This window comes from Gopherus evgoodei, chromosome 1 (assembly GCF_007399415.2).
Source record: "Gopherus evgoodei ecotype Sinaloan lineage chromosome 1, rGopEvg1_v1.p, whole genome shotgun sequence".
NCBI lineage: Eukaryota > Metazoa > Chordata > Testudines > Testudinidae > Gopherus > Gopherus evgoodei.
The window spans coordinates 284,134,253-284,160,564 of record NC_044322.1 but is presented as its reverse complement, the minus strand read 5'-3'; the positions used below and the strand labels follow the sequence as shown (position 1 = coordinate 284,160,564).

At 39.2% G+C, this 26,312-nt stretch overlaps 1 protein-coding gene across 1 annotated transcript in view; it reads right to left on the bottom strand.

Moving 5' to 3' along the window:
• Positions 1-25,529, bottom strand: part of DCN (decorin) — a 43,842-nt gene extending 18,313 nt beyond the window's left edge. The window contains exons 1-3 of the mRNA XM_030548570.1: positions 25,339-25,529; positions 21,540-21,777; positions 3,154-3,266 (exon numbers count right to left, since the gene is read on the bottom strand). Coding sequence (XP_030404430.1) covers positions 3,154-3,266; positions 21,540-21,741 — 315 coding nt within the window. The 5' untranslated portion in view covers positions 21,742-21,777; positions 25,339-25,529. The remainder of the gene's footprint in view (positions 1-3,153; positions 3,267-21,539; positions 21,778-25,338) is intronic.
• Positions 25,530-26,312: the final 783 nt, after the last annotated feature.

The window sequence follows — 26,312 nt, the reverse complement described above, 5'->3', positions numbered from 1 at the left end:
ATGAGAATCAGTCCCTCCAACTTTTATAGCAAAGTTAATTTTTTCTGACTAAGCACAGAAGTAGAACAAAGAGAATAACTCAGCTGTCCTATCTATTAGCAATGTTATGGAAAGATGAATTTATTATTATTATTTTATTTTATTATTATTTATTGGCATTACCATTGTGCTAGGTGGGTACAAAAACAGAACAAAAAGAGCATTATTCTCATTTTTAAATATATCTTAGGTCAGCCCATTGAGCTAAAATCACCATCTGAATGGGATAGATACAGGATGAAATGTTGGCCCCATAGAAATCAATAGGAGTTTTGCCACTGATGTCAACAGGGCTAGGATTTTTATTTTAAGAGTTTGCAGCTCCAGAGCAAGAAGGCAGTGGTTAAGAATTCAAAATATGGACCAGCAAACTGCACACATATGACGCAACAACAATGTAGAAACTAGCACCTCAGAGACTTTCGTTGTTATTCATTAAAATTAGGAGTGAATTGTAAAAAGTTCTTCAAATTATAATCAGCCATAATAAATGATAATATAATATTATTCAGGGCTGTTTTTGCCAGCCGATGATGGTATCCTTAACTGATGTTAAATCTCTAACACATTCTTAGGGGACTTAAAAGTAAAAGTAGTTTTTTTTAATTGATGAAAGATCTTTAATTTCATAAGCAATTTATTAGATTATTGAATTATGGTAGTGCCTAGCTGCAATGTTGTCAACTCCAAGCATACTAAACTCATGATTTAGGCACCAAAAAAATCATGAGATATGGCTTCAACATCATGAGGTTTTTAAAAAATTAATAATATTGGAGTTGTATTTATCTAACTTCTGTGTTTTAAGTCTTTGGGTCACACTCGGGTCACATTTTCAGACTTTTCTTCACAACCTTTTTTTGAATGAATGCTGAGATTCTCACCTAATCCCATCTCTCCAGGAGCTGAGGCTTTAAGAAAAACAACAAATATTCCTAGACTTGTGATAAAATTGCAAGAGTTGGCACCTCTGGAGCAGCCAACTGAGAACAGTGCCCCATTGTTTTAGGAACTGTACAATCAGAAAAGGAGACAGCCCAGCCGCAAACAACTTGCAATCTAAATAGAGGTGGTTGCCTCATGCAGTAGTCTGCATGGGATTGTGGCTTTGCTTAGGCCTTGGAAGAATGTAGTTTGTGACTGTAGTGTATATGGGTCCTTACTATATAGTAAATGAAGTGTACCAACACCATTTGAATGCCACATTATAAAGTGTAAGACAAGAGCCAGTCAAATATCAGTATTTCCCAGGCATCACAGTTAGAGAAATAACTGTGCTATATAACTTATTGATGATCCACAAGCTGTACAGTGGTATGTCATCACCATAATCTCTGAGATACACTTCACCAGGTAGATAAGTTTGTTTTTTAATAAGACCTTTAGAAATATTTAATTGTAGCAGGTGAAAATCTATAACTAGAAAATCTAAATGGCCCAGCAAAGGTGAGGAGCAATGCCTGCTGGGCGTAATGATGCTGACTACTCAAGAGGGAACAGTATATAACTAGCATGGTTTTTTTTTTCCAGCAAGGATAACAAAGTTCTCTCCCTTTTATATTAATAAGCTAATTGTGAACATAAAAATAACTCAATTTAAGGTAATTTTTAGTATTAGTTTTATGCATTTCTTTTCTTTTGGTGCCCAAATGTGTTTTGGGGGCTCTCAGAATTAAAGGGAAGACATAACCTTTCCTTGAAGAGTTTACAAATTAAATTAGACATGCAGGAACAAGGGGGAAACAAGAAATAAAGATGGTTTTACAAAAAAACATGGGACATCAATAAGATGATAGAAACAACGAGGAGTCCCTGCGTCACCTTAGAGACTAATAAATTTATTTGGGCATAAGTGTTCGTGGGCTAGAACCCACTTCATCAGATGCATGGAATGAAAAATTCAGTAGGCAGGTATAAATAGACAGCACATGAAAAGATGGGAGTTGCCTTACCGAGTGAGGGGTCAGTGCTAATGAGGCCAATTCAAGCAGGGTGGATGTAGCCCATTCCCAACAGTTGACAAGAAGATGTGAGTATCAACAGAGGGAAAATTACTTTTTGTAGTGATCCAGAACTGCAGAGCTGGAATTAATTTGAAACCATCAAATTAAGCCTGAATAAAGACTGGGAATGGCTGGGTCACTACAAAAAGTAATTTTATCTCGGTTGATATTCCTCATTGTTTTTGCTGATACAGATTAACATGACTACCCCTCTGAAATAAGATGGCAGAATTATTCACCGGGGATTAATGCACAGCATAATATTTAACAAAGATGGTCGGTGAAATCCTGACCCTATTGATGTCATTGGGGCCAAGATTTTATCGAGTGATTTTTTTCTCTTTATTAAATGGATATCTTCATTAGTTTATTTATGTAGGCATCATGGCAGAAGTGTAATAAAGAAGCAGTAAGAAAGAACTTTAATGACAAGACAGAGGGGGTCTTGTAGAGCACTTCACTAAGGCCCTGATCCAGCAAAGCACATAAGCACATGTTTTGTGAGGAATATAAGCAGTCCCATAGATGGTGATGTGGACAAATGGAGATGGCATAGATGGGGAAGTGGACAAATAAGGCATCATGGCTGGCATTCTTAGCAAAGCAGAAGAGATGAAGAACAACAGGTGGAGAAAGAGTTACAAAGGTTCTTGAAGCTGATGACAAGAAACTCGAGCTTCATAGAATATCAGGGTTGGAAGGGAACTCAGGAGGTCATCTAGTCCAACCCCCTGCTCAAAGCAGGGCCAATCCCCAGATGGATTTTTGCCCCAGATTATCTCCTCAGGTATTGAATTTACAACCTTGGATTTAACAGGCCAATGCTCAAACAACTGAGCTACCCCTCCTGTAGTGGGAAGGAGGAGTCAGTCCAGTTATTCAAAGACGGGCAATGACATGATCAGGCACAGAATATGATCTCAGCAGCAGCATTTCCTAACTTATTGAATGGGAAGCAAAGTGGGTATTGCTGCTTGATTACACAGTATAAGTGTGAAGTATATAAGATACAGCATTAACATGTCTCAAGTTTCTTTCTCTAAATTACAGCTCTAAAATGTATCATCTCCTCCTCCCATTTTCACCAACCATCAATTCATTATTCACTTACATGGAGATCCTTTAAGTTCTTGAAATCCCCATCCTTTATTTCAGTGATTTTGTTGTTCTGTAAATCGAGCAGAGTTGTGTCTGAGGGAAGATCCCTTGGCACTTTATCCAGGCCTGTGGAGGGAGAAGAGGAGAAGCAATCAGCTCTAAAAGCATTAACCAGCTTTGAAGAAGGGCCAAGATTTTTCTTGGCAACATTTAATTTTTCAGTAAACCAACCCTCTCTAGGATTCATTTTCATAGGCAGCTTTAAGCAGATTTTTTCCTAGAGTTTTTCTGTCCCCATCCAGTCAAAAGGGGCCATGCTTTTAATTTTGTCATGTAATGTCAAAATACATTTATTCGCATTCCCACTCCACCTTTTTAAAAGAATTTTTCAAAGCTATAATTCTATACAGTGTAAGGGACTCAAATTTCACAAACTCTTTCTAATCCAATGAATTGCCCTGGCTTTAGTAAACTGCTTGAAGAATCAGGTTAGCTGGATCAGGCCCTAGATTTCTGTTTGTTATTTTCACTGTATACATGGCTTCTGTGAACAGAAACCATTCCTAACACTGAGATTACGCTAGATTTTTAGAGGTAAAACTATGCTTAATTGCAGTTACTTCAAGCAAATGAAATCTCCAATAAATGTTAGATGGGCCCAATCCTGCTCCCTTTCAAGTAAAAGGCAAACACTACCCTAGATTTTAATGGGTGAAAAAATAAGAACTTAATTTCAGAAGCTGCTAGTTTGCATTTTTACCTCTATCACTCCTATATACAAACAAAATATCGAGGCTATTGAAGCTGAGAATGACTAAACAAACTTGCAGTAAAGTTGACAATATCTCAACTCCACCTTAAAAAAACAAAACAAAAAAGGAAAATTTTCTTTAAATTGAAGCTACATCCAAATTTTGTGGAGAACATATCTCTTGGTTTCAGTATGCCAAAATGTCAGAATGCAGGAATGCCAAAAGAACATCAGACAATTTAAATTAAAGACTCTCTTTGGGACCATTTTCTGAATAGATGATTTGTAGCTCCAATGAAGTAATGGAAATAAAATTACTTAGTGTTAAATATTATAAGATTTACCCAATTTTCCTTTTATACTATGACTTAGTCTGATGAAAACCTCACAACAGATATAAAAGTTACCTATTTTCTTTCCTAACTATTATCTGGTTTTAACAAAATGCAAAATATTGTACAAGAGAGGGCAGAGATAATTTATAAATACTAATAATGTCTATGTATGCACAACTAACAAGTAGAACTGTGGACTTGTTTAGAACAAACATTCTATTAGTAATACTGTAAACTAATATAAAATATATGTGAAATCTCCTCAATAAGGATTTGAACTTCTTAAATGGCTGTTTTTAGTTTGACCCAGTCCTGAGCTGTCTCTGAAAGGTCACTCTGTTGATATGTCTCTGATATGGTGATAAATTCTGGTTATTATGTTGTTTGAAAGCTGATTTTCATGTTTTTTCTTTTAACATAAAAAGAATACTGTGCAACATTAAGCCCTGATCCTGTAAACACATCAGAACACGCTTAAAGTTAGTCATATGCATAAATGTTTGCAGGTTTGGAGCCTGTGTTTCTATTCTGAAATCCAGTTTCACGTGAAAAGTCTTGGTTTTTTTATGTATGGAGGAATGCCTCTTTTGAGAGAGAGAGAGAGATTACTTTGATGTGGCAAACTATCAGAAGAGGCATCCCTTTGGTAATATATTTAATTGAGCTTTATAACAATCACTGTTATTTTAAAATGTTTCTGTTTGCTAATTGCATGCATTTCCAGCACCACCTGCCAAACTTTGGATAATGAGTGGCCATGCCTGAAACCAAGGAGAGAGAGATAATTTATGTAACCATTGTGGAGACTTTATTCCGATACAGGGTAAATCTACACTTGTGTTGATGTGTAGAGTACACACATTGCACGCCCAGCTAGCATGGGCATAAATAGCAGTATAGATGGTGGTGCAGGGCATATGTGGGTAGAGTAGACTAGAGTGCCCTGCACACCTGAATCCTACAATGTACAACCTCATAGAATCATAGCACTGTAAGGGACTTGCACTCATATCTAGACCAGCTCTGACAGGGGGTTGTCTAACCTGCTTTTAAAAATCTCCACTGATGGAGATTCCTCAATTTCCCTGGTCAATTTATTCCAGTGCTTAATAACTTTGACAGTTACAAAGTTTTTCCTAATGTCCAACCTCAACCATCCTTGCTGTAATTTTAAGCATAATTCTTCTTTCTCAGAGGTTAAGGCAAATATTTTTTCTCCCTCTTTGTAACAATCTTATATACTTGAAAACTGCTATCATGTCCCCTCTCAGTCTTCTCTTCTCCAGACTAAACAAGCCCATTTTTTTCAATCTTCCCTCCAGGTCATGTTTTAGACCGGGGTGAGCAAACTTTTTGGCCTGAGGGCCACATTGGGGTTGCCAAACTATATGGAGGGTTGGATAAGGAAGGCTATGCCTCCCCAGACAGCCTCGCCCCCTGCCCCCATCTGCCCCCTCCCACTTCCTGCCCCCCTAAGAAACCCCAAACCATCCAACCCCCCGCTGCTCCTTGTCCCCTGACCACCCCCTTCCGGAACCCCCTCCCCAACCCTCCCAGAACCCCACCCCCTATCTAACCCCCCCGCTCCCTGTCCCCTGATTGCCCCGATCCCTATCCACACCCTCGTCCCCTGATGGGCCCCCCGGGGCTCCCATGCCCTATCCAACCCCTCTGTTCCCCATCACCTGACCCCCCCAACCCTAAACCATCCCACCCCCGCTGCTCCTTGTCCCCTGACCACCCCCTCCCAGAACTCCCATCCCAACCCCCCCGGGACTCCACCCCCTATCCAACCACGCCCTGCTCTCTGCTCCTGACTGCCCCGACCTCTATCCACACCCCCACTCCTAACTACCCCTGAGCATCCACCCCCTATCCAACCCTGCTACCTGACTACCCCCGGGACCACTTCCCCTTATCCAACCTCCAGCCTTACCACACTGCTCAGAGCAGCAGGAACCCACTGCCTGGCCAGAGCCAGCCATGCCGCCCATGCTGAGGCTGTGGGGGAGGGGCCAGGCACAGCCTACCTATCTGGGAGCACAGGGGCTGGGTAGGATGATCCAACAGGCCAGATGTGGCCTGAGGACCATAGTTTGCCTACCACTGTTTTAGACCTTTAATCATGTATGTTGCTTTTCTCTGGACTTTCCCCAATTTGTCCACGTCTTTCCTGAAATGTGGCACCCAGAACTGGACACAGTACTCCAGTTGAGGACTTATCAGCGTGGAGTAAAGCAGAAGAATTACTTCTTATGTCTTGCTTACAACACTCCTGTTTGTTTGCTGTTTTTGCAACAGTGTCAAACTGTTGACTCGTATTTTGCTTGTGATCCACTATGACCCCCAGATCCCTTTCTGCAGTACTCCTTCTTGGGAAGTCATTTCCCATTTTTTATGTGTGCAACTGATTGTTTCTTCCTAAGTGGAGTACTTTGAATTTGTCCTATTGAATTTCATCCTGTTTTCTTCAGACCTTTTCTCCAGTTTGTCCAGATCATTTTGCATTTTAATCCTATCCTCCAAAGCACTTGCAACCCCTCCAAGTTTGCTATTGTCTGCAATCATTATAAGTGTACTCTCTATGCCATTATCTAAATCATTGATGAAGATAGTGAATAGAACCAGAACAAGAACAGATCCCCGTGGGACCTCACTCAATATGCCCTTCCAGCTTGATTGTGAACCACTGATAACTACTTTCTGGGAACTAATATGCACCCACCTTATAGTAGCTCCTTCTAGGTTGTATTTCCCTAGTTTGTTTATGAGAAGGTTATTAGGGTGACCAGACAGCAAGTGTGAAAAATCGGAAAGGGATGGGGGATAATATCTAATGTATATTTAGAATGTGTTCTTGTTACCCTTTGTGTCTCTAGCTAGTTTAATCTCATTTTGCGCCTTGGCCTTTCTTATTTTGTCCCTTCATACTTGTATTCTTTATTTATAGACATCCTTTGTAATTTGACTTAGTTTCCACTTTTTGTAGGACTCTTTTTTGAGTTTCAGATAATTGAAAAGCTCATGTGTTCTATGTTCCTCTTTTAACTCTTGAATTAAGGCTGAGCAGAATTTCCACATCAGCACTGGTGTGGGTTTGATGTATTCACAAATCTCAGTCCCAATGTGCATGGACCATGAGCTATGGATATTCAAATAGAGTGACCACCATTGTAAAGACAATAGGTACCACAAATGGTGGTATCTGAGGTAGCACAGTTATTTCATTCAACTTAAAACAAGAAGTTTTCCCTATTTTTAGCCTAGGAAAATAAACTGTGGTTATGCCATTCTTATGTAATTGTGGATAAATATGCACTGTTAATGGTGACCATTGTAACCAACAAGAAGTGGGAATCCCTGATCCTGTGGATGTTCCAGTTAAAAGTAACTTTTTGTGTAACTTTTACTTCTTAACGAACAGGGTAGGGGTGTTTCACTTTCAGCCCCTATGAACCAAAATGTCACTTACTCTCACAAATCCAGCATGCCCCAGACCACGGGGGGCGGGGGTCACAAAGCTGTATATCATCCTTGTACTATCATGAATGTTCCACACAGGACTAATTACAAACTTCAGGCAAGATTTTCAAAAATAGATGCCTGACCTATATGAATATGGGTTCCCAAACCCATATTTAGGGACATGAGTGGCCTGATTCTCAAAACTGTTGAGCACCTAGCAAGTCCCACTAACCTCCATGGCAGCTATTGGGTGCTCAGCAACTGTGGAAATCAGGCTAGTTATTTAGGTATCTAATATGGATTTAGGGGCCTAATTTTGGGCACCTATTTTTGTTTAGCCTGGGCTTCTTTTAAGCATACTATTTATAGAGATCCTGTGTTATATATCAAGACATTGTTTGATCATTGCCAACCTGAAACATAAAACATCTGATCCAAAGTTTTCAGATTTGGGGGTTTTACCTTTAGGCCCTTAAATCCATCTGAAAGTTGCCTAATATTAGGCAACCAAGTTTAAATATTTGACTCTGATATTTATCAACACTAAGCATAAAAAACATGTAATCAATGGATTTTTAATTACATTAATATCCAAAAGCTTTTGTACAACAGAACCATCCTGCTTGAGATGAGTTATGAGTGCTAAGTCCTGAGAACAAGATGACTGGCTATGATAGGGTGTAACTGGCTCTTTGAGGGCCCTTTCCACGCACCACCCCAGGAAAAGAGCAGTGAAGTTGAGCCCTCCAGGCTTGTCTAGAGAGACTGCACAGAAGCAGCCAATCATAGCCCAATAGACTCAGATAAAAGGAGTTGTAGGGGCTGTGCATGTCTGGCTGGGAGCAGAGAAGCAAGGAAGGGTGCCTGGCCCTGAAGTGTGTGATGGGCTGATTTACTGGCCCTGGGAATGAGAGAACCTAAGACCTGTAACCTTAAATTAGTGGGTGAAAGGGATGGGGCTCTGTGCGAAAAGGCCCAGGAAATAGCAGCAATGGTATGTGGCTGTTGTAGTAGAGGCAGTACTATGTGGCTGCTGTATCTAGGGTCTGTGGGTTGGGACTTGGAGTAGTGGATGGGCCTGGGTTCCCCCACTGGAAGTAGTGAAGTAGCCTAAGTGGCTCCTTTAGAAGTCTGATCAGAGAGCTGGATTTAAAGGCGCTGAGGAGGGGTTGAAGAGAGAAGGCACGTTCAGAAAGGAGGGGCTGAGTCTAGCTTGAGCTAGGGTTTGAAAGATTTTTGTTCTGGACTTCAATAACCTACAAGGGGTTCATCCGTTTGACTGTGTGATGTAGCCAGAGGGCCGAGCCACTGAAGATGTGCCTAGCAAGGTCAGCAACCTACAGAGGATGCCAGAAGCAAGTGAAAGAAGATTGCAGCATCACACCCCAGCAACAAGAGGCACTGAGGAGGGGAGCACTCCCTGTCACACTGGCAAGAATCAAATTGGCCTCATATACTCTTCCATCTGTGTTCAGGGCATGGAACTGCCCAATACAGCATAAGCTTCTCCACGTTTCACTGCTAAAAACATTACCCTTAACATAGAGCTGGATCCCACTCCCATTAAAGTCAATGGCAAAAGTCCTATTGATTTTGAGGGTGCAGGATGAGGGTTTCAGTGCATTAACCATGTTATCTGGTTCAGATACAAATTTGCCTTCAGACAGAGGCATGGTAGTGACAATTCTGATGACTATGAACATATGCTAAAATAGCACTTTTCAGTTGAAACAATTTTGTCATAAGGGGGTTTACTATAAAGCAAAGAGCTTATCAGGTTTTTACACAAATATGAAAATGGTTAAATCATTTTGTATTCCTACTAATATTGGTACCTTATAGTTGCCAATAAAGGACTTCTATATATTTTTAAATAAAATTGTGTGTGATTTAAGCAGTTAATGTAGGGAAGTATGGCACACTAGAAACCATACAACTGTAATATTATCCAATGCCAGGGAACGTGCCCAGTAGGTATGCTTGTATTACCACTGAATGGGTTATTTGCTAGAGACTAGACCTCAAGGTGTATTTACAGACTGAATACTTCAAGTTTCAAATATCGGTGATCTACATCTTCAAGCTTCATGTATGAATGAGAAATGGGAAATCTTTTTGGATTAATTAAAATGAATCATAAGTGACACGTGTGATGCAAACCTTGGTACAATCATCAAACATCTGTTTGTAATTTTGGCACTAGCAATATAAACATGAATTTGTAAATGTTTCCTATGCTTTTCTTTCAAACAGAGAAATTTACAGTAACATCAAAAGTCTGTTTCATATATGTTATAGCATGGGGGAGATATCTCAGTGGTTTGAGCACTGGTCTGCTAAACCCAGGATTGCAAGTTCAATCCTTGAGGTGGCCACTTAGGGATCTGGGCAAAAATCAGTACTTGGTCCTGTTAGCAAAGGCAGGGTTTTTTGGATTCAGTCCTTTCCAGTTCTATGAGATAGGTATCTCTCCACATATTATTGTCCTGGCATCATCATGAATTAAAGATTGTCATGTGATGAAATCTCCAAGAATATATCCAATCAAAATTGGCAACCCTAAGCAGTAAAAATCATTAAGTTCTATTACAACTGTAACTGAGCAATATGGTACATGATGTGTTTTATATTGTATATATGCACTATAGCAAACAGAGATGAACCTGAACCAAATCCCTGAATAAACTCTCTACCGCAAACTCTAGCAGAGGCCAAAATCCAAATACAGAGATGAATGTTGTGGCGCAGGTGTCAGTGTCACAATACTGTCACAACAGTCATCATTTAAGGTTCTTTTAAATGTTGCTCTAGATTGTAGACAGCTGAGGTATTTGGGCTGAGCCACTTGTGATTCCTAGCTGTGGTCATCAGAGGCTGCTCTCCAGATTGAGTAGGTCTCTGCAGCAGCTGCTTGTATTTCCTGTGCAGGCAACTCTGTGCTTTGAGAACATGCAGAGCCAGGAAAAGCCCTGGCAACAACAGGGAGAGAATATGGAAGACTGCACCACTGAGCTAACCAGCACCTCACCTCCTCTTAATGATGCAGTAAATGGAGTCTGGAGGACCTAAGCGTTTGAGATGGGGAATGGAGCAAGGAGAAGGGGAATGGAATGCCTAACTTGGGGGAAATAGTTGGACTTGGGGATTGCTTTTTTGGGGGTGGAAGTCTGCTTCATGATTTTTGAATTCTCAAATTATGCATTTCAAAGTGTACTGAAAATATGTTCTGTACTGTATGGCAATTTATTATTTGCTTCCTGTGATACATGAAATTATTGCATCCAACGGAGTGGGTATTCACCCACGAAAGCTGATGATCCAATACGTCTGTTAGTCTATAAGGTGCCACAGGACTCTTTGCTGCTTGTACAGATCCAGACTAACACAGCTACCCCTCTAATATATGAAATGAGAAATCATTCTGAGGAATATCCAAAACTGCCCTCCCATACTTTTCCTCTTTAAAAATGTCACTTTCTGCTACTAAGTCACTTGTGCTATTGGGTAATATCTGCAGAGGTGCTGAAGTGACTTCAGAGTCTAATTGTGCGTGGAAGGGTTATTTATTTTATTTTAAAGATTATCCATTGGCTTTGTTTTGTTTTACATGCAAAAAACTGACGTGCCCTTGAGAATATTAGAGTATTACCAGCAACTTCTTTGTAAAGGTGACCTGCAAATCTTTTTCAAGTGTGTTCATTTTTCAGCTTGTGAGACTTTTGGTCCATGAAGATCCACTTTGGCTTTATTTTTGCCCAAACCATTGTTTTCTGATTTGTTTTTTAAGATAAGAATAGAGGCTCTGAGCCTCCCCATGGAAAAAACATGTGCAACAGACTAAATGTCACCTTCTGCTAAAGCAGTTGTAAATAGCATTCTCTTCTTTTTTGTCATACTGCATTTACTTCTACATTGCTACTTCCCAGCACAGACAATGACAAAGGTGAAACTGCATATGGCACAGTCAAATATAAAGTTCTCAGATACTGCAGTGATAAAAATTGATACAGGTGCTTGCACAGGCTCTGAATGAAGGGATCTCTCCTGGAGTGCTCTTTCTCACCTTCATGCACCTGTATGAGGGCATGACACATTCTGACCTTTTTCTCTGATAGTTAACTAACCAACATGGTATGCATTTCAGAATGTATATTTAATTGTAATTAGAGTAGTCACACTTCCAGTATTGCCAGCTGCAGTATTCAAAAGACATGAGTCAGGATCATGAAATTTGCTTAAAATTAAAAATCATAAGACTGCCAAAAAAAATGAGGTATTTTTCTTGTCTTTTGATCCTGTAGGGTCTCACTTAGGTCATGTTTTTCAAGTTTTCTCCAGAGCCAAGAAAGCTAGAAATTTACTTTACATGAGAATCTTAGATTTCATTAAATCATGTGTTTCCAGAAGCTAGGGATTTAAGTGAAAAGTCAAATATTGTAAGACATATTAAATGTGCAAAAGCTGATGATACTTACATAAAAAAATGGAGATATCCTATCTCCTAGAACTGGAAGGGACCTTGAAAGGTCATCAAGTCCAGCCCCCTGCCTTCACTAGCAGGACCAAGTACTGATTTTGCCCCAGATCCCTAAGTGGGCCCCCTCAAGGATTAAATTCACAACCCTGGGTTTAGCAGGCCCAATGTTCAAACCACTGAGCTATCCCTTCCCCTCCCCTCTTCATTGTAGTTGGTGGTAGCTAGTGATCTAAATCATCCACTCAGGAAAAAATATCCCAGGATACCTGTAACTAAGTAGGACAGTGTGCCTTTGAGTTTGACAACTCAAGTTTATACAGTTGATGTCATTTCTGAGAATATTCATTTGTCAAAGGTAAAAATACCTTTCTCACAAGTGTTTACATTTAGTAAAGCATGAGCACTCCAGTGTTTGGGATGTGAGCACTGCCAAACTGAAATTAAAATTTGAATGAATAGCTGGGACAATATTTCCCAATCTTTTCTTAGCTCTTGTTTTAAGCCTCTGGAAACAGATTGCTGTAAACTGTTTTGCAACTTTTACTACAGGCTCTGCCAGAGCTAGCAGGCATGAATTAACATTTTTAAGTTCTTCTCTGCTTCTCTGCTATGATCATGCTCCTCTGCACAGGACCAGTTTTATGATGGGGTAGGGGGGTGTTGTAGAATGTCATTGGTAAGGTTTTTAGGGGCTCCCAAACTTAACTTGGCCATTGTTCATAAAATAGGACGGATCCCTTGGGTATCACTAGCCCATTCTAATGCAAGAAAAATGGAAGCAAACTGCTGTGCTGGAATATTGGCATATTTACCAACACTTTCCTAAATGTCAAAAGACAGTTTTCCAAATAAAGTGAGGGTGTAAGTGGCCACTAGGAACCTCTCATTTTCTGCTGAAGGGTTTTGTGCATGTTGTTGTGCTTTTTTTTTTTAAAGCTATTTTTAATGATAGATCTCCAGATTAGCTGTTGTTGTTTTCTCTGATATATAATATATATATCAGAGAAAATGTGCAAAATATCCATTGATGAGTCATTTCCCTAAGATATGGTGTTCTCTGCTGCTGGAGGATCATCCTTACATTGGCATGATCCTCTTGGGACTCTGTAGCTACAGAGGTAGCTACAGAGGTTCTGGGAAATGTAACTCAGTAACCAGAAAATTGTTTCTTGGTTATTCCTATTTTCCATTTCCTTATCCTCTCTCCCTTCTTATCTCTGTCCTGTTTCATACATCTCCAGACCTTTCTTTCTTTCTGTCTGTTGGGTTTCTTTTTTTATTCTCCTCTCTGTCATCATCTTCCTTTGAAAAGCAGCATCTCCTCACCTTTCCTTTCCTAGTCACACCATTTTATATTACCCACCCCTTTCTCTCTCTTATGTGCTGTGATCAGTTTCTGTTTGCTGCCTTTCTGTTGGCTTTGTCTCTTTTGCTGGCAACATTCTCATCTTTCTTTCTTTTATTGTCCCTCTGTGGTGCTACATCTTACCGCTTCACAAACATTAACTGATTATGAATAATCATCACAACCCCCCTAGGAGATGAGTAAATCTGATTATCCCCATTTTAGGGTGGGGGGGAACTAAGGCAGAAAAAGCTAGATGACTTGATTGAGCTAATAAAGTTGGCATCATAGCTAACAAAGCTCAGTCCTCTGCTTAGTCCACTATCATGCTGCCTGTTATACCCCTCCTTTTAGCCAGAGCTAATCCTCAAAGGACCTAGTTTATCTACAGGCAGCTGGGAGGAACTTGGGGTGGCACAAATCCATGTAACACTCCTCCATGGCACCTCTGTGAACTCTCCAGAAGTTGTTCCAGAAATTGAGGGACTGAAAGTTATTAATTTCCAAGGCCTTGAAGTTCAGTCCCAGAATAGTGGGGACCATGAATAAAATTTAACTCTTAGGAGAAAAATACTTTGCTAAGCTTTCTGCTCCAGTGTTTAATGTCTATATTATCGGCTATCATTACAATGACAACAGTCAAACACATTTAATGTGAAAAGTGAGGTTATTCTTGACTCCCACAACTCAGGGAGTTGCAAAAGTTGGCTCTCAGATTGTCTAGTGGTAAGTGCTATAATACATACCAGGACTGGCTTCAAGGTTTTTGCTGCCCCAAGCAGCACACACACAAAAAAGCCGCAATCTCAATCAGCTCTACCGCCACGTTTCAGTCTTTGGCAGCAATTTAGCGGTTGGTCCTTCGCTCTAAGAGGGAGTGAGGGACCTGCTGTCTAATTGCCACCGAAGAGCTGGACATGCTGCCCCTCTCCGTTGTCTGCCCCAAGCATCTGCTTGCTAGGCTGGTGCCTGAAGCCGGCCCTGACACACACACACACACACACACACACACACACACACACACACACACACACACACACACACACACACACACACACACAGAGAGATTATATGGAAGCAGCCTATAGCTATATAGCATGTAAATGCCAATGGTTCTCTTTCTGTTAAGAGCTTTCAGTTTTCACACTCCGTGTCTTTTGGTTAATTTCCCATTTTACTTATAGGCCATGAGGCTCTGCTTCTTATTGGAATGAAACTGACAGCATCCACTCATTTGAGTTCATTAGCAAATCAAAGCAACCCAAACTGATCCAATTTAACAGTAAACAGTCAGCTACACAGTTTTCTCCCAGGTGCCTTCTCCATTCAGTGCATGCATGTAGGATTCTGCCTCAGTCTCTAAAAGACTCAGGATTGGGCCTCTGTGATGTAGTCTCCATGATTTGTCTTGAAATGAGACAATGATTTCCTTGTACTCCAGATTCTGTGTTTTAATTTCTCTCCTCCCTGTCTAGCCAATCAAGGCAGAACAACTCCGTCTAATCTGGTCTCATGTTCTGTTACATACAGTGCACTGAATGGACAAACCTTTAAATATGATGCAATTGGAGAGAGCTGCAATTTTGTCATTTCTTGACACTGTTTGCAAGGCCAAGTTCATCAAGCACAGAAAATGCTAAATTAAAAAAAAATGGAGTGTACAGTAAAGTATTTATTGGTAAAACTGCCTAATCAGATATTGTACTATTGGAGAACTTTGTTACAGAAAAAGGCAAAACCAGATGTAATGAAACACAGACAGCTGTTCTCTAGTACCTGCTTACCCTCTTTTGAGCCACTTCCCTGGGAACACTTGGTGGGCATGAACATATCAGACCTCTGAATAAAGTAACTGACATATAGAGCAACAGCGGGTCTAGAGAACTTTATTGCAGCCCAACCCACTTCTGACAACAAACATTACTACCTGACTCCAGAGTACATTAGCAAACGGAACATTAACAAATCAAGTATGTATGATATATGAGACCTACTTTGTAACTACATTGACATTGCTGATAATAATGTTTACTGCAACGTGGACATAATTTACTTTTGCCCAGTACTAGCAATTTTTCTTGACAATTTTCAAGGAAGTTTTAGAATTTCATGGATTCTAGACTTTAGAAACTTTTTGAATGTTCTGAGTTTTATGTTCTGTTTATTCAACACCAAGACATGCATAAAAACTGTTAGATCATAGAGATCTACAATAAGTACCACCACAAATAATATAATCCATGGTATATTTACTGCAAGATATGTGCTGATAAGTTGGTGGTGCCACAGTCATGCTGTACAAATATCATGAAATGATCACATTTTTCCAGTGAATTCTCATCATCCACTGAATCTCTCTGCAATTGTTCAACAGATCTCTGCAAGCCCATATTCATAGATCCATAGAGTTTAAAGTTGCAGGTGGAGAGGAAGGAAACTGGACCATTAGTTCATCTAGTCTGAACTCCAATATGTTACAGGCCATTAAATTTCATCCATTTATTCCTGTATTGAGCCCCAATAACTTTTGTTTGACAAAAACATATCTTCCAAAAGGGCTTCTAGTCTTGATAGGAAGACCTCAGGAGATGAGGAATCCACCACTACCATTAGTGGTCTGTTCCAAAGACCTATTTAGATAGCAATTAAATCACTACTTGGGAGTGCTGTATATCTTATTGTGAGTCTCTCCATATTTGTTATTTTTCTTAAAACCCTGGCTTCTGGAATCAGTGGATTGCACGAGAATTTCAGCTTTTATTTTAAAATAGGAATAAGTTTCTAGCTCTTATTGTTGCCAGAAGAAATCTTGAAAACAGGAAGGAAGCATATGCTAAAGATTCAAAAGCTAGAAAACAAATAAAATGGCTATAATTTTTTTAAAAATCTCATTATCTGAATATGTATGCATATACTTTTGTGTGCATGCCATTTAAAAGCCCAGTGAAAAATTCAGGTTATGTATTTGTCTTGAAATAGTCCTTTACTGATATGAAGGTCAAAATTCAAGCACAGAGGTAGAGATTTTCAATCTAAATATACATGGCAGAAAATGAACCTATTTATTTTCTCCTAAACTAGTCAAACTAAATCTGGACTTTGGAAACGACTTTTTTCAAGTTAGAAATATTCTGTAAATGTGGCAGTTGTTTGATTTGAGGCACCTAAAGAGTATTTGAATATTTCTCCCATTACAGCAGATTCCGGCTCAACACCGAGGAAGGTGATATCATTCCTCATGACAGACTGCATAGTGAAAACAGACGCCTGAGTCAAGATCCATGCCAATGCAGCTGGAAGCCTTTGTAGCAGAGTAAATATTCCCACATTGAGACATGAGTATAGAATGGACTTTTAGGTGTTGCTGGAAGACTTGAAACAAGCAGACAAATTAATTTGTGTCAGAGTTCCATGGTATAGAATGGAAGGTCAAAGAGTTAATACATTTCTATGAGAGAAACTGGATCAAGTTGTGTGTGTGTGTGTGTGTGTGTGTGTGTGTGTGTGTGTGTGTGTGTGTGTGTGTGTGTGTGTTTAAATACAACACTAATTATACTTTTGTGAGCTTTTCATCCAGTGATCTCAGAGAATCTTTGACACACTGAGGAATTAAGCCTTACAACATAAACCTTTTTGAGGCAGGTATTATCTCCACTTTACAAATGGGGAAACTGAGGCCCAGGAAGGTTAAGTGATGCATACAAGGAAACACTACAACCTGAGCTGGAAGTAGAATGCAGATCTGAGTTGCAGGCGTTCCTGTGTTTAACCACTGACTATGCATTCATTCCTTGTACATCTTATTCATTTCAGGGCCAGATTTTCTCCATTGGTGTGCCTGAGAGAGGGCTCAAGGAGCAACTTTGTGCCCTGTGCAGCAGCTGGGAACAAGTGTATTTCCTGTACTTCTCAGGATGCAAGAACTGCTCTGTCCATGTATCACCTGGGCACAAGACATGGGCAGAGATGATGCAGGGCCATGGCCCTGTCCTCCTATGAAAGGGCTAGTGGACCATACTGTACCTGCTGAGAGGGCAATATAAGCATGTGCACCACTTTGCCTACTAGAGAGCACTAGGAGGAACTCCTCTTGCAGCAGCTTCTGGGGAGTGAGACTCTAAATGGCCCCCTTGCCAGATCTTGTATTAGTCAGTGGCCAGATGGGGAGAAGAATAGATGAAGGCATGTCTTCCCTATACCTATAGCGACATACACACACACACACTGATACCTAAAGAGCAGGCCCTGGTCAAGAGCAGGCCCTATTGTAATCCTCTCTCACTGATTAAATGCTAATTGCAAAGGTGACTCCATTCTCTGGGAAAAGGCTGACTAGGTTTTATAGAATGCAACACATTGAGACAAAGATGATTATAACATGCAACGCTATGGTTGCTTTTTGACAAGAGAAGGCAGGTTCTGGAGGTATAGAGCCTGTATAATGAGATACCAAAATGGTCTTGTCTGCTCAAAGCCCTGGGGCATGTTGTATTTGGGTAATTGATAATTGGGCTGCACTCTTGATGTGCCATTTGTCACAAATGGATGTCCATTTCTCATCTCCATTTTTGAGTTTGGAAAGTTAGCTACTTCCTTACAGCTTACAGTTCATCTTTTGTCTCTGAGGCAGAACAAATCAGTTCCTGGGGATCTCTTTAGGAGGGCATGACTGGGTTTTTTTAAAAAAAAAAAATACAACAATACAGCTGACATGACTGTTATTGGAACACCATGCCTGTTTTTGTTGTATTTATTTATTTAATTTGGATGTTTTTCTTTTAAATGTGCCCAGCTGTAGACACAAAGTGTACTGGGAAAAAGGACAGAGTTGGTCTCTGGATGCCATATGGTATAAATCAAGCTCAGATAGTTCCCCTATAAATGCTCCTTAGGTGTAAAACAATATTCTAATCCAGATGGTGGGATTGTTTAACCCCTGTTGTGGCAGAGGTTTGCAAGTTGTAAGGCTTATCCCAGCAGGTGCAGATTCATCCTCTGCAGGAGTATTTACTTTGCTAATCCTCAGAAGTTCTGTCAGTGAGGAGGGAGGGGGAAGAGTTAAATTCTGCCCAAGGTTCCACAGGAGCCTTCCAATGGAGGCTGTCCAGCAAATCAGTTCGACTAGTTCATCCCCAAGCACTTACTGCTGCTCTCCCCACAGCAAATTTTGGACCTCCTGGTGGAGCAAGAATTGTGAGTGCTTTGTCCCTCTGTGACTCCCATACTGGGCAGACATTCCTCAGCAGGGCTGCTTATGCACTGGTCTGCACCAGCTCTGGATGAATCAAGTCTGGAGCTCTCCAATGGCTCTCCTTTCATGACAAATATTTAGTTGTATATGTGATCCAGACATTCTCTTTCCCTGTGGGCACGGGTGGAACTGGTTAATTCTTAATATATTCTTCCAAAGATCCTATTACTGTTTGTGGCCATTCTGCATAAACTCCCTTTGGAGAAGATGATTAAATGTGATGATAATGTAATTTATTTGACTAGGTAAAAAGCCTAGAGTTATATAAGCTCTTTGACAGTGATTAGGGTGGAGGTGGATTTTTCATTGCTGGGTTTTATTGTTTCAGTGTGGATTTTTCAATGTGTTATTTCTCTGACCTCAATTCCATTCAATGTTTGCATGAACCCAATTCATCTGGCAGCTGCTGATTGGCTTGGTTGACTGAGAACAGATTAGAAGCCAGATAAATGAGCAGTTGAGGGCAGATTCCCAGTATGGGCGACTCCAGTTGTATGCTAACTAAGGCTTCCCAGATACTGTGGCACCTTACTCTTTCCCGCAGCATAGGGAGCAGGAGAGGATATGGCCAGTGCACATGAAGCTCAGTGATTCCCCTACCCTAAATGGCTGTTATAAGATGAGGCTGAGAGCCTGCTGTAAAATACACTTGGGACAGAGATGGAGGAAATCTAATAATAGGATTGGAGAGCTGCATACAGCTCCTTTGCAGCTACCCATCAGCTGTGCCAGCACTTACTGGACACTGGTATGTTTCCAGCCCTGGATGTGGATGTGCTTCTGTTATTTGAGATGTGTATCCTTAAATGTCTAAACTCTAAAATGGGACAGATTTTGTCTCCATATTCTGCACACAGAAGGATCCCTCTGTGAGCATATCTCCTCCCTCTCAGCTAAGTTGCTGTGTATTTTGGGTCAGCCACCTCAAAAGCACAGTCTCACCCTTCCCAGGATCTACACTGTGGGCTGCAAGCTGGGATGGGATGCACATCTTCTGCCATCAGTCCTGCTGAGATTATCTGGGAAAAGAAATGTGTCCAGAGACTATATTGCCTTTCCCACTGAGACGCCTTAATAGCATGGAATCTGCTAGGATTGAGTGGGAGAAAAACAGGATGCAGGAGCAGCTGTGTTTCAGGGGAGTCCTGGTGCCACTGGTCTGTTGAAGCTGCATCACCAGGGAATAAGCTGAGGGGACAGTAAGAAATCAGAACAAGTGCGGACATGGTCCTATGAGTGAATGACTCCAATCTCCTGCAGATCCCTGGGCTCCTTGTAAGATGGAGCAGGAAGAGGTGGAGGGAGATCACAGCTCCCAAAATTCCCTAAATTCAAACTTCATATTAACCAGTTTTACAACAGTAGAGAAACCTTAGGTCTTCATGGCACGTGAAACATCCAAATTAGCAAGTGCTTCTTATACTATTGTCTTGGTGCTAGGACTTTTCTGCTGGGATCAGTACTCTGAGAGGTGCACATGCTGATGATTGTTAGTCTATGCTCACATCTACAACTTAGGCTGGAGAATTTTTCTCTTTACTGTTTTTTTGCCAAACTGTCACTGTTTCATAATTATGTGACATGGTCAATAATTCACAAACCTCTCCAGGGAAGGGACTGTCTTTTCTTTGACCTTTGTGCAATGCCCAACACAATGAGGCCCCAATCCTGAGTGGTGACTTTGTGCACCGCCATACTACAAATGATTGATAATTATAAAGAACAAAGCTGCACTATAGAAAAGCAATAAAAACATATCAATACATTGAAATAGCTGAGTTGTTGGTTGTTTTGAAAGTGTTTCTTATTACTTTATTGAGTTTGATGAAATCATTATCAACTCAATAGACTAATCAATTGTCTTGGAGAAAACAACTTTTCATTTCCTTTGAGGACCAAATTGTGATACTGTTACTCACATTGAATAATAAGCTATGTGTAGTCCCATTGAAGTTACTCCATAAATAGTGCCATTAAAGGTGCCACTTATTGTAAGTAAGGTATCACAATCTGGACCTGAATAATTTTGAATGTTTTATAAATGGCTCTAAATTTTTTTTCATATTTTGAAATGTTTGAACTTTTTTGTCCAAGTAACTACCTCCAGTCTAATTAAGGGTCTGGTTTCAGACATATTGAGTAAAACCTTTACTACACAAATGTTCCCATTGAAATCATTGAATTATCATAGAATCATTAAGTATAAGGCCAGAACACACAATCAGATCATCTAGTCTGACCTCCTGTATGTCACAAGCCACCAACATCACCCAGCCATCCACACAATAAAGCCAACAGACAAAAGTATTCTAATATACCTACACCTATTGCATATAAACATAAATAGGATGGTTTCTCTGTGTGAGTAAGGATAGCAAAATCTGGCCTATAAAATTTAGAGCCTTTTAAGATGTTCCCATCTCTACCATCTAACCCCATTGGATTCATGTGAGATACATAAATTATAGAGCCTTGAAAAGTGATTTTGCTTGCAGAGGTTGTGGTTTTGCAAGAAAATATATATACAACACAAACCTTTCACTGGTAATCACCACAAATCCCCAGCTTGCCTAGACTTTATAGATCTCTTCATACAGTTCATTCTAGTTAACAAAAACCTTAGCAAGGCTTTTTTGTATAAAGCAAATCTTCAACAACAACCAAATTATAGTGTGGCAGGACTCACTAGTTATGCCATCCATCTAAAGTAACTGCAAACAGTTAGCTATAAAACAAGCATAGACAGATTCTCTGTGAAGCTACTTCACAGCTTACCTAAATCTGAACACTGAACAACCCGAAGATGGCACTGACAGCGGAATGGACATACTGCTCCGGGTAGGTATATGTCAGGACTGACTGTCGGAAGATCAGCAGATCCTTCATCTTCTAGCATAAACTCAAATAAGCCTTTTTGGTGGAATGGTTTGGCCCAGCATACTGGCAGAAGCAGGAGGAAGAAGACAGCCACCTTCATGGTTTACTTCATCTACTCAGAACAGAACCAGTGAACCTAGGAGTCAAATCAAAGGTTTAAAGAATGGTAGCATTCTGTCATTTCTGCAAAGCTCCTTTCCTAAGGAGAAACACAGCATGTCTACCAATTACATAAATGTGTGACTGTTCATTACAGATAGGCCTCTTATATTACATGGGTTGGAGAACGTTAAATACTTGTCAAAAACACTTTTTACAGAGGAGGTTTAGGGTAACTGTAACTACATCTGTTTGTATTTATTAGGAACAGGAAGCATTGTCAACATTATTAAACAAAACAGTCAACACAATAAGCCACGTTTTCCATTTGTCAGTACTTAGCCACCATAGCAGTTTGCGTGTATGCTTTCACTACCAGTTGTTAGCTATGAGTTTGTTCCTTTGGGGATGAACCTGAGATTCTCAAATCCACCATAATGCATATTTCATGTCTCGTAATTTTTTTTTAAGAGCCAGCCTGTTGTACGTGTTTTAAATTATAGCCCACCGAGGCTGATTGGGAAATGAAACAAGATCTAGAGATTGGGCAAAAAACTTTTAGCTGCTTAAATTGTACTTATTTCCCAGTTTAAAGAATATTCTGAAGCTTCATTTCATGTTGGTTTCTTCTTGGCCTCCTCTCCAATTATTTGGCTTAGGGTATGTTATTTTATAACTATATAGTGTAAAAAAAATCTTTTGCTTTTCACTGTGTAAGCATTTGAACCCATGCTTATTTTTTGTCAGTACATTTTCTAATGAGACTTAGAGGCCTGATTCTGCAAACGTTTTTTTCCATAGGAGCAACTTTGTTCATGTGAGTAGTCCCATTGGAGTCAATGAGGAAGGCTACATAAGTATGTGTTTTAGGACTGGGCCCTAAGTTAATTTCTGCAAGTTCTAGACTATATGGCATGCATTGTTCAGCATTGAGGGAAATATATTAAGAGTAATTTTCATATTTTATGGTAGGTGATTACAAATTAGTTAACCCCAGAATAGTTTCTCTTTTCATCATATGCAATATACAGAGAAAGTTATCTTGAAAAATCCCTCATGGGACCTAGGGATCTAAGAACTCAACTGTTACTAGTAATAGCCTTCTAATGAGGAAGAAGGGAATTTTTGTTGACACATTAGGAGCCTTTTCTTACATTAGTAAATGTAGTCCCAGGTACAGTTATAACTATATACAAAAATAAGTGTTCATTTAATTGTTTAAATCAGCAACTCAGCAATACAAAAATTCATTTCTGAAATCAATTAACTAGAAACCAGGCCCTGTACATTGAGGCCTCTCTTCAGAATATTAGAACTTCAAAATTACGGTACTATTAGAAAGCTGATGATAGTCTAAGGCTAGATGGATTTGAATGTATCTAGCTCTATGCCTCTGTTACATAATTTGCATAGAGTAACTCCCAGAATGCAACAACACAAAACATTTTACCCTTTTTCTTAAGCAGATGACAAGTCTGCCATACAAAATATGCTAATATGTTAAAAATATAATTAAGGCCTCTCTAATTTAGCCATTCTATGACCAGATTGTGATACTATCAAATATGAGTGAGGACATTTTACTCTGTAAATAATCCCTTTGTCTTCAGTGGGACTTAGGGTTCACCTGGAGAAAGGTATTATTCAGTGTGATTATGTATATTGCAATACGTCTTTTAATTAGAAGCATTTTCCTTTCCTATAGATTCTGTAGCATGCCATCACTAGTAATCCAATTTATCGCCATAGCGGGTATTCCAGTAATAAGGAGTACTATGTGTGGTGAGCCTGCACAATTATAAGTATGAGAGAAGTAAGAAAAATATAACAAAATGGCATTAATCCATGACCATTTTCTGAGTACTACTTCATCTAATTCAGCACATTTATAATTTTGCAGTGGAGGGTAGTAAAATAACAATACAGTTTCCAAAAATATTCTATACCTTGGCATAAGGAATTAAAGTCCTAATTTATTGCCATTTATCATAGAATGTTGTATTGTAAAAAAGAGAAATATTAGCAGAGCAAAAACAAATTTTCTGCATTTCCATTAACTTTGATATGCCATGCGAATCAGATACACAAGAGAAATGCCATGATACTGGCATTCTATGGCTGTTTTAAAGAGGTTCTCCTGGGTATAAAGTAAACTGTTTTTGACTCATTAATATTTTGATCCTGTTCCCATTGATCCCAGAGATAAAACATCCATTAGTTTCAAAGAAAGCAGAGTCAGGATCCTCTACTGGAAATAAATTGTGAGACAAACAACACAGAGGCATGTTTCATATTTTACTCATGCACACTAATACGTACTGATGACCTATATATCAGCTAAATACTGTCATAGGGCCTTATCCTGTAATCACTACACAGCCAAGACTCCTAATGAGTTCAATGGGAGTCTTGCGTGAGTGAGAACTGCAGGGTTAGGTCATGATGGATGTTATGGGGCTTAGATAATAAATATTGCATTAAGGATTCAGTGGGGGAAAATCGTATTAATGAAAAATAATCGGAAGATAGGAACATATATATAAAAACAAAACAACCACCATTTAAAAATCATATAAAATAAAATTGTCCTGTTAATAAATGTTCACACTTTGTTAGAAAGGAAGATTGAAAGATAGATTGAATTGAATTCATAATGGTTTGTGATGTGGTATTTGGGGTTAGAGCACAAACTGTTTACATTTGCATTAATTATATGTACACAATGAGGAAGACTTTTCCACAAAAGCTACATCATTTCACGTCACCAGAAACCACTGTATTAGTAGCTGTCTTGTTACCCTGCATTAAAACTAATGGAAAAATGACCACTTTCTGTCAGAAGAGTTCCTTATAATATCACAAAATTTTACTTGAATGAAATGTACAATCAAAAAAAAATCCCTGGACCACGTGTCTTACATATTCTGTATACTAAACAATAGGTGTGAAAACACAGTAGTTGGGATTTTAAAGAGAGCCTGAATGTCCACTAACAGGAGTTCCAGCTCTGTAGGAATTTTGTTTTTGAACTCATTCTTTCAGAGCAACCTTCTCTAAAAGGTGTAGTCCCTTGTTTATATATGTTAACATATCACTTTCTATTTTTATAAGGACATTCATCAAGTCTGTATAACTGTACATCACATTGTTTTGAAGCTGAAAATATTCTGACTAAAATTTAAAATGCATGGAAAGAGACTGCAAAATTTCACTCTGTCTTTTTAACCAGAAATGTAACTACTCATACCCTTGCCCCCACACACACTATATCATATACTCTAAATATATGACTACACACACGGAATATACTGCTGCCAAAGTTCACAGTAAGAAAAAAGGAATATAGCATTACTTCTACACATCAAAACAAAAGACAGCAACAATCAAATGAACAGTAGGAAATGTAATCCGTCCTTGAGAACATATTCTGCTTCTCATGTTCTAAACAACACAAGTTCAGGGTACAACATTAACATTGCTAAACATTTAGGAGGATTTTTCTTGCTTCTCCCAGTAAAATGCAACCATTTTTGCCCTAGACTTGACTGAAGTTTTATAAGTCTGAAGCATAGTTCAGGACAATGATTGAAAACCATACCTTTTTAATCCAGGGATTTGCAGGAGGAGCTCTCAAAGCTGAGATGTAATTAAACTAAATATTCAGCCCCGGCAAAGGACTTGCAGGTGTGGAAAGGAGGAGGGGGTAGGTTACCGCTCAGTGACTGTCACTTGGTGGAAAAACCCTCCTGCTTCTATTCCACAGCACAGTTAAAAAATAAGGTTTCCCTCAATGAACACAATCCAGGCTGACACCCACATTAGATCATATGGTAATGATATGTCTCCTGTATTGTAGCCAAAATCTTTATCAACCCCCTTTTTTTTCTCATTTGCTTTATTTCTTTTTCATCTGTTTAGGATCCCAAACTGCTTGTACAGTACAACACAGAAACTCAATTGTAATTCATCTTACTTATTTTCTTAACTTCCCTAAAACATATATTTACCAGAGTTTTGGGTTTTTTTCTTCTGTTTTAACCATGCTTATCTGAATCATTGACTTTACTGGAAAAAATAGTTTGGCTATTTTTCTTGTTTATAGTCTGTATAACTCAAGGAAAAATTAATCTTGGAGTTAGTCAAAATGTAGATTAGCAACAGAGAAAAAATTTGAATAGCCTTAAGTTAAACTAGTTATACAAATGTTAACCTGCCTCTGCAAATGTTAAAACCATTGCATGAACCAAGTAGTTTAGCTAAAGAATATAATTCCATACATTTTTAAAAAATTGCAGTGTACTCCTGATTGTATATGAAAAGCCCTTTGCTTATTGTTTTAATTAGTGGAATGATTTTAACATTTGTGGTCAGAAATGTTTCATATAAACAGATTTAAAAGTACATTTTCACCAGAAAGGAAATTAGCTTAAACTCATTTTTGGTACTACAGTGGAGCTTTAATAGAACGCAAATGTGACTAATGATGTGTCTAGCTCTCTATTTAGATTTATAAATTGATTTAGTAATCTGCAGCTTTATTTGATGTAAATATCATCAGTTGCTGAAATCCAG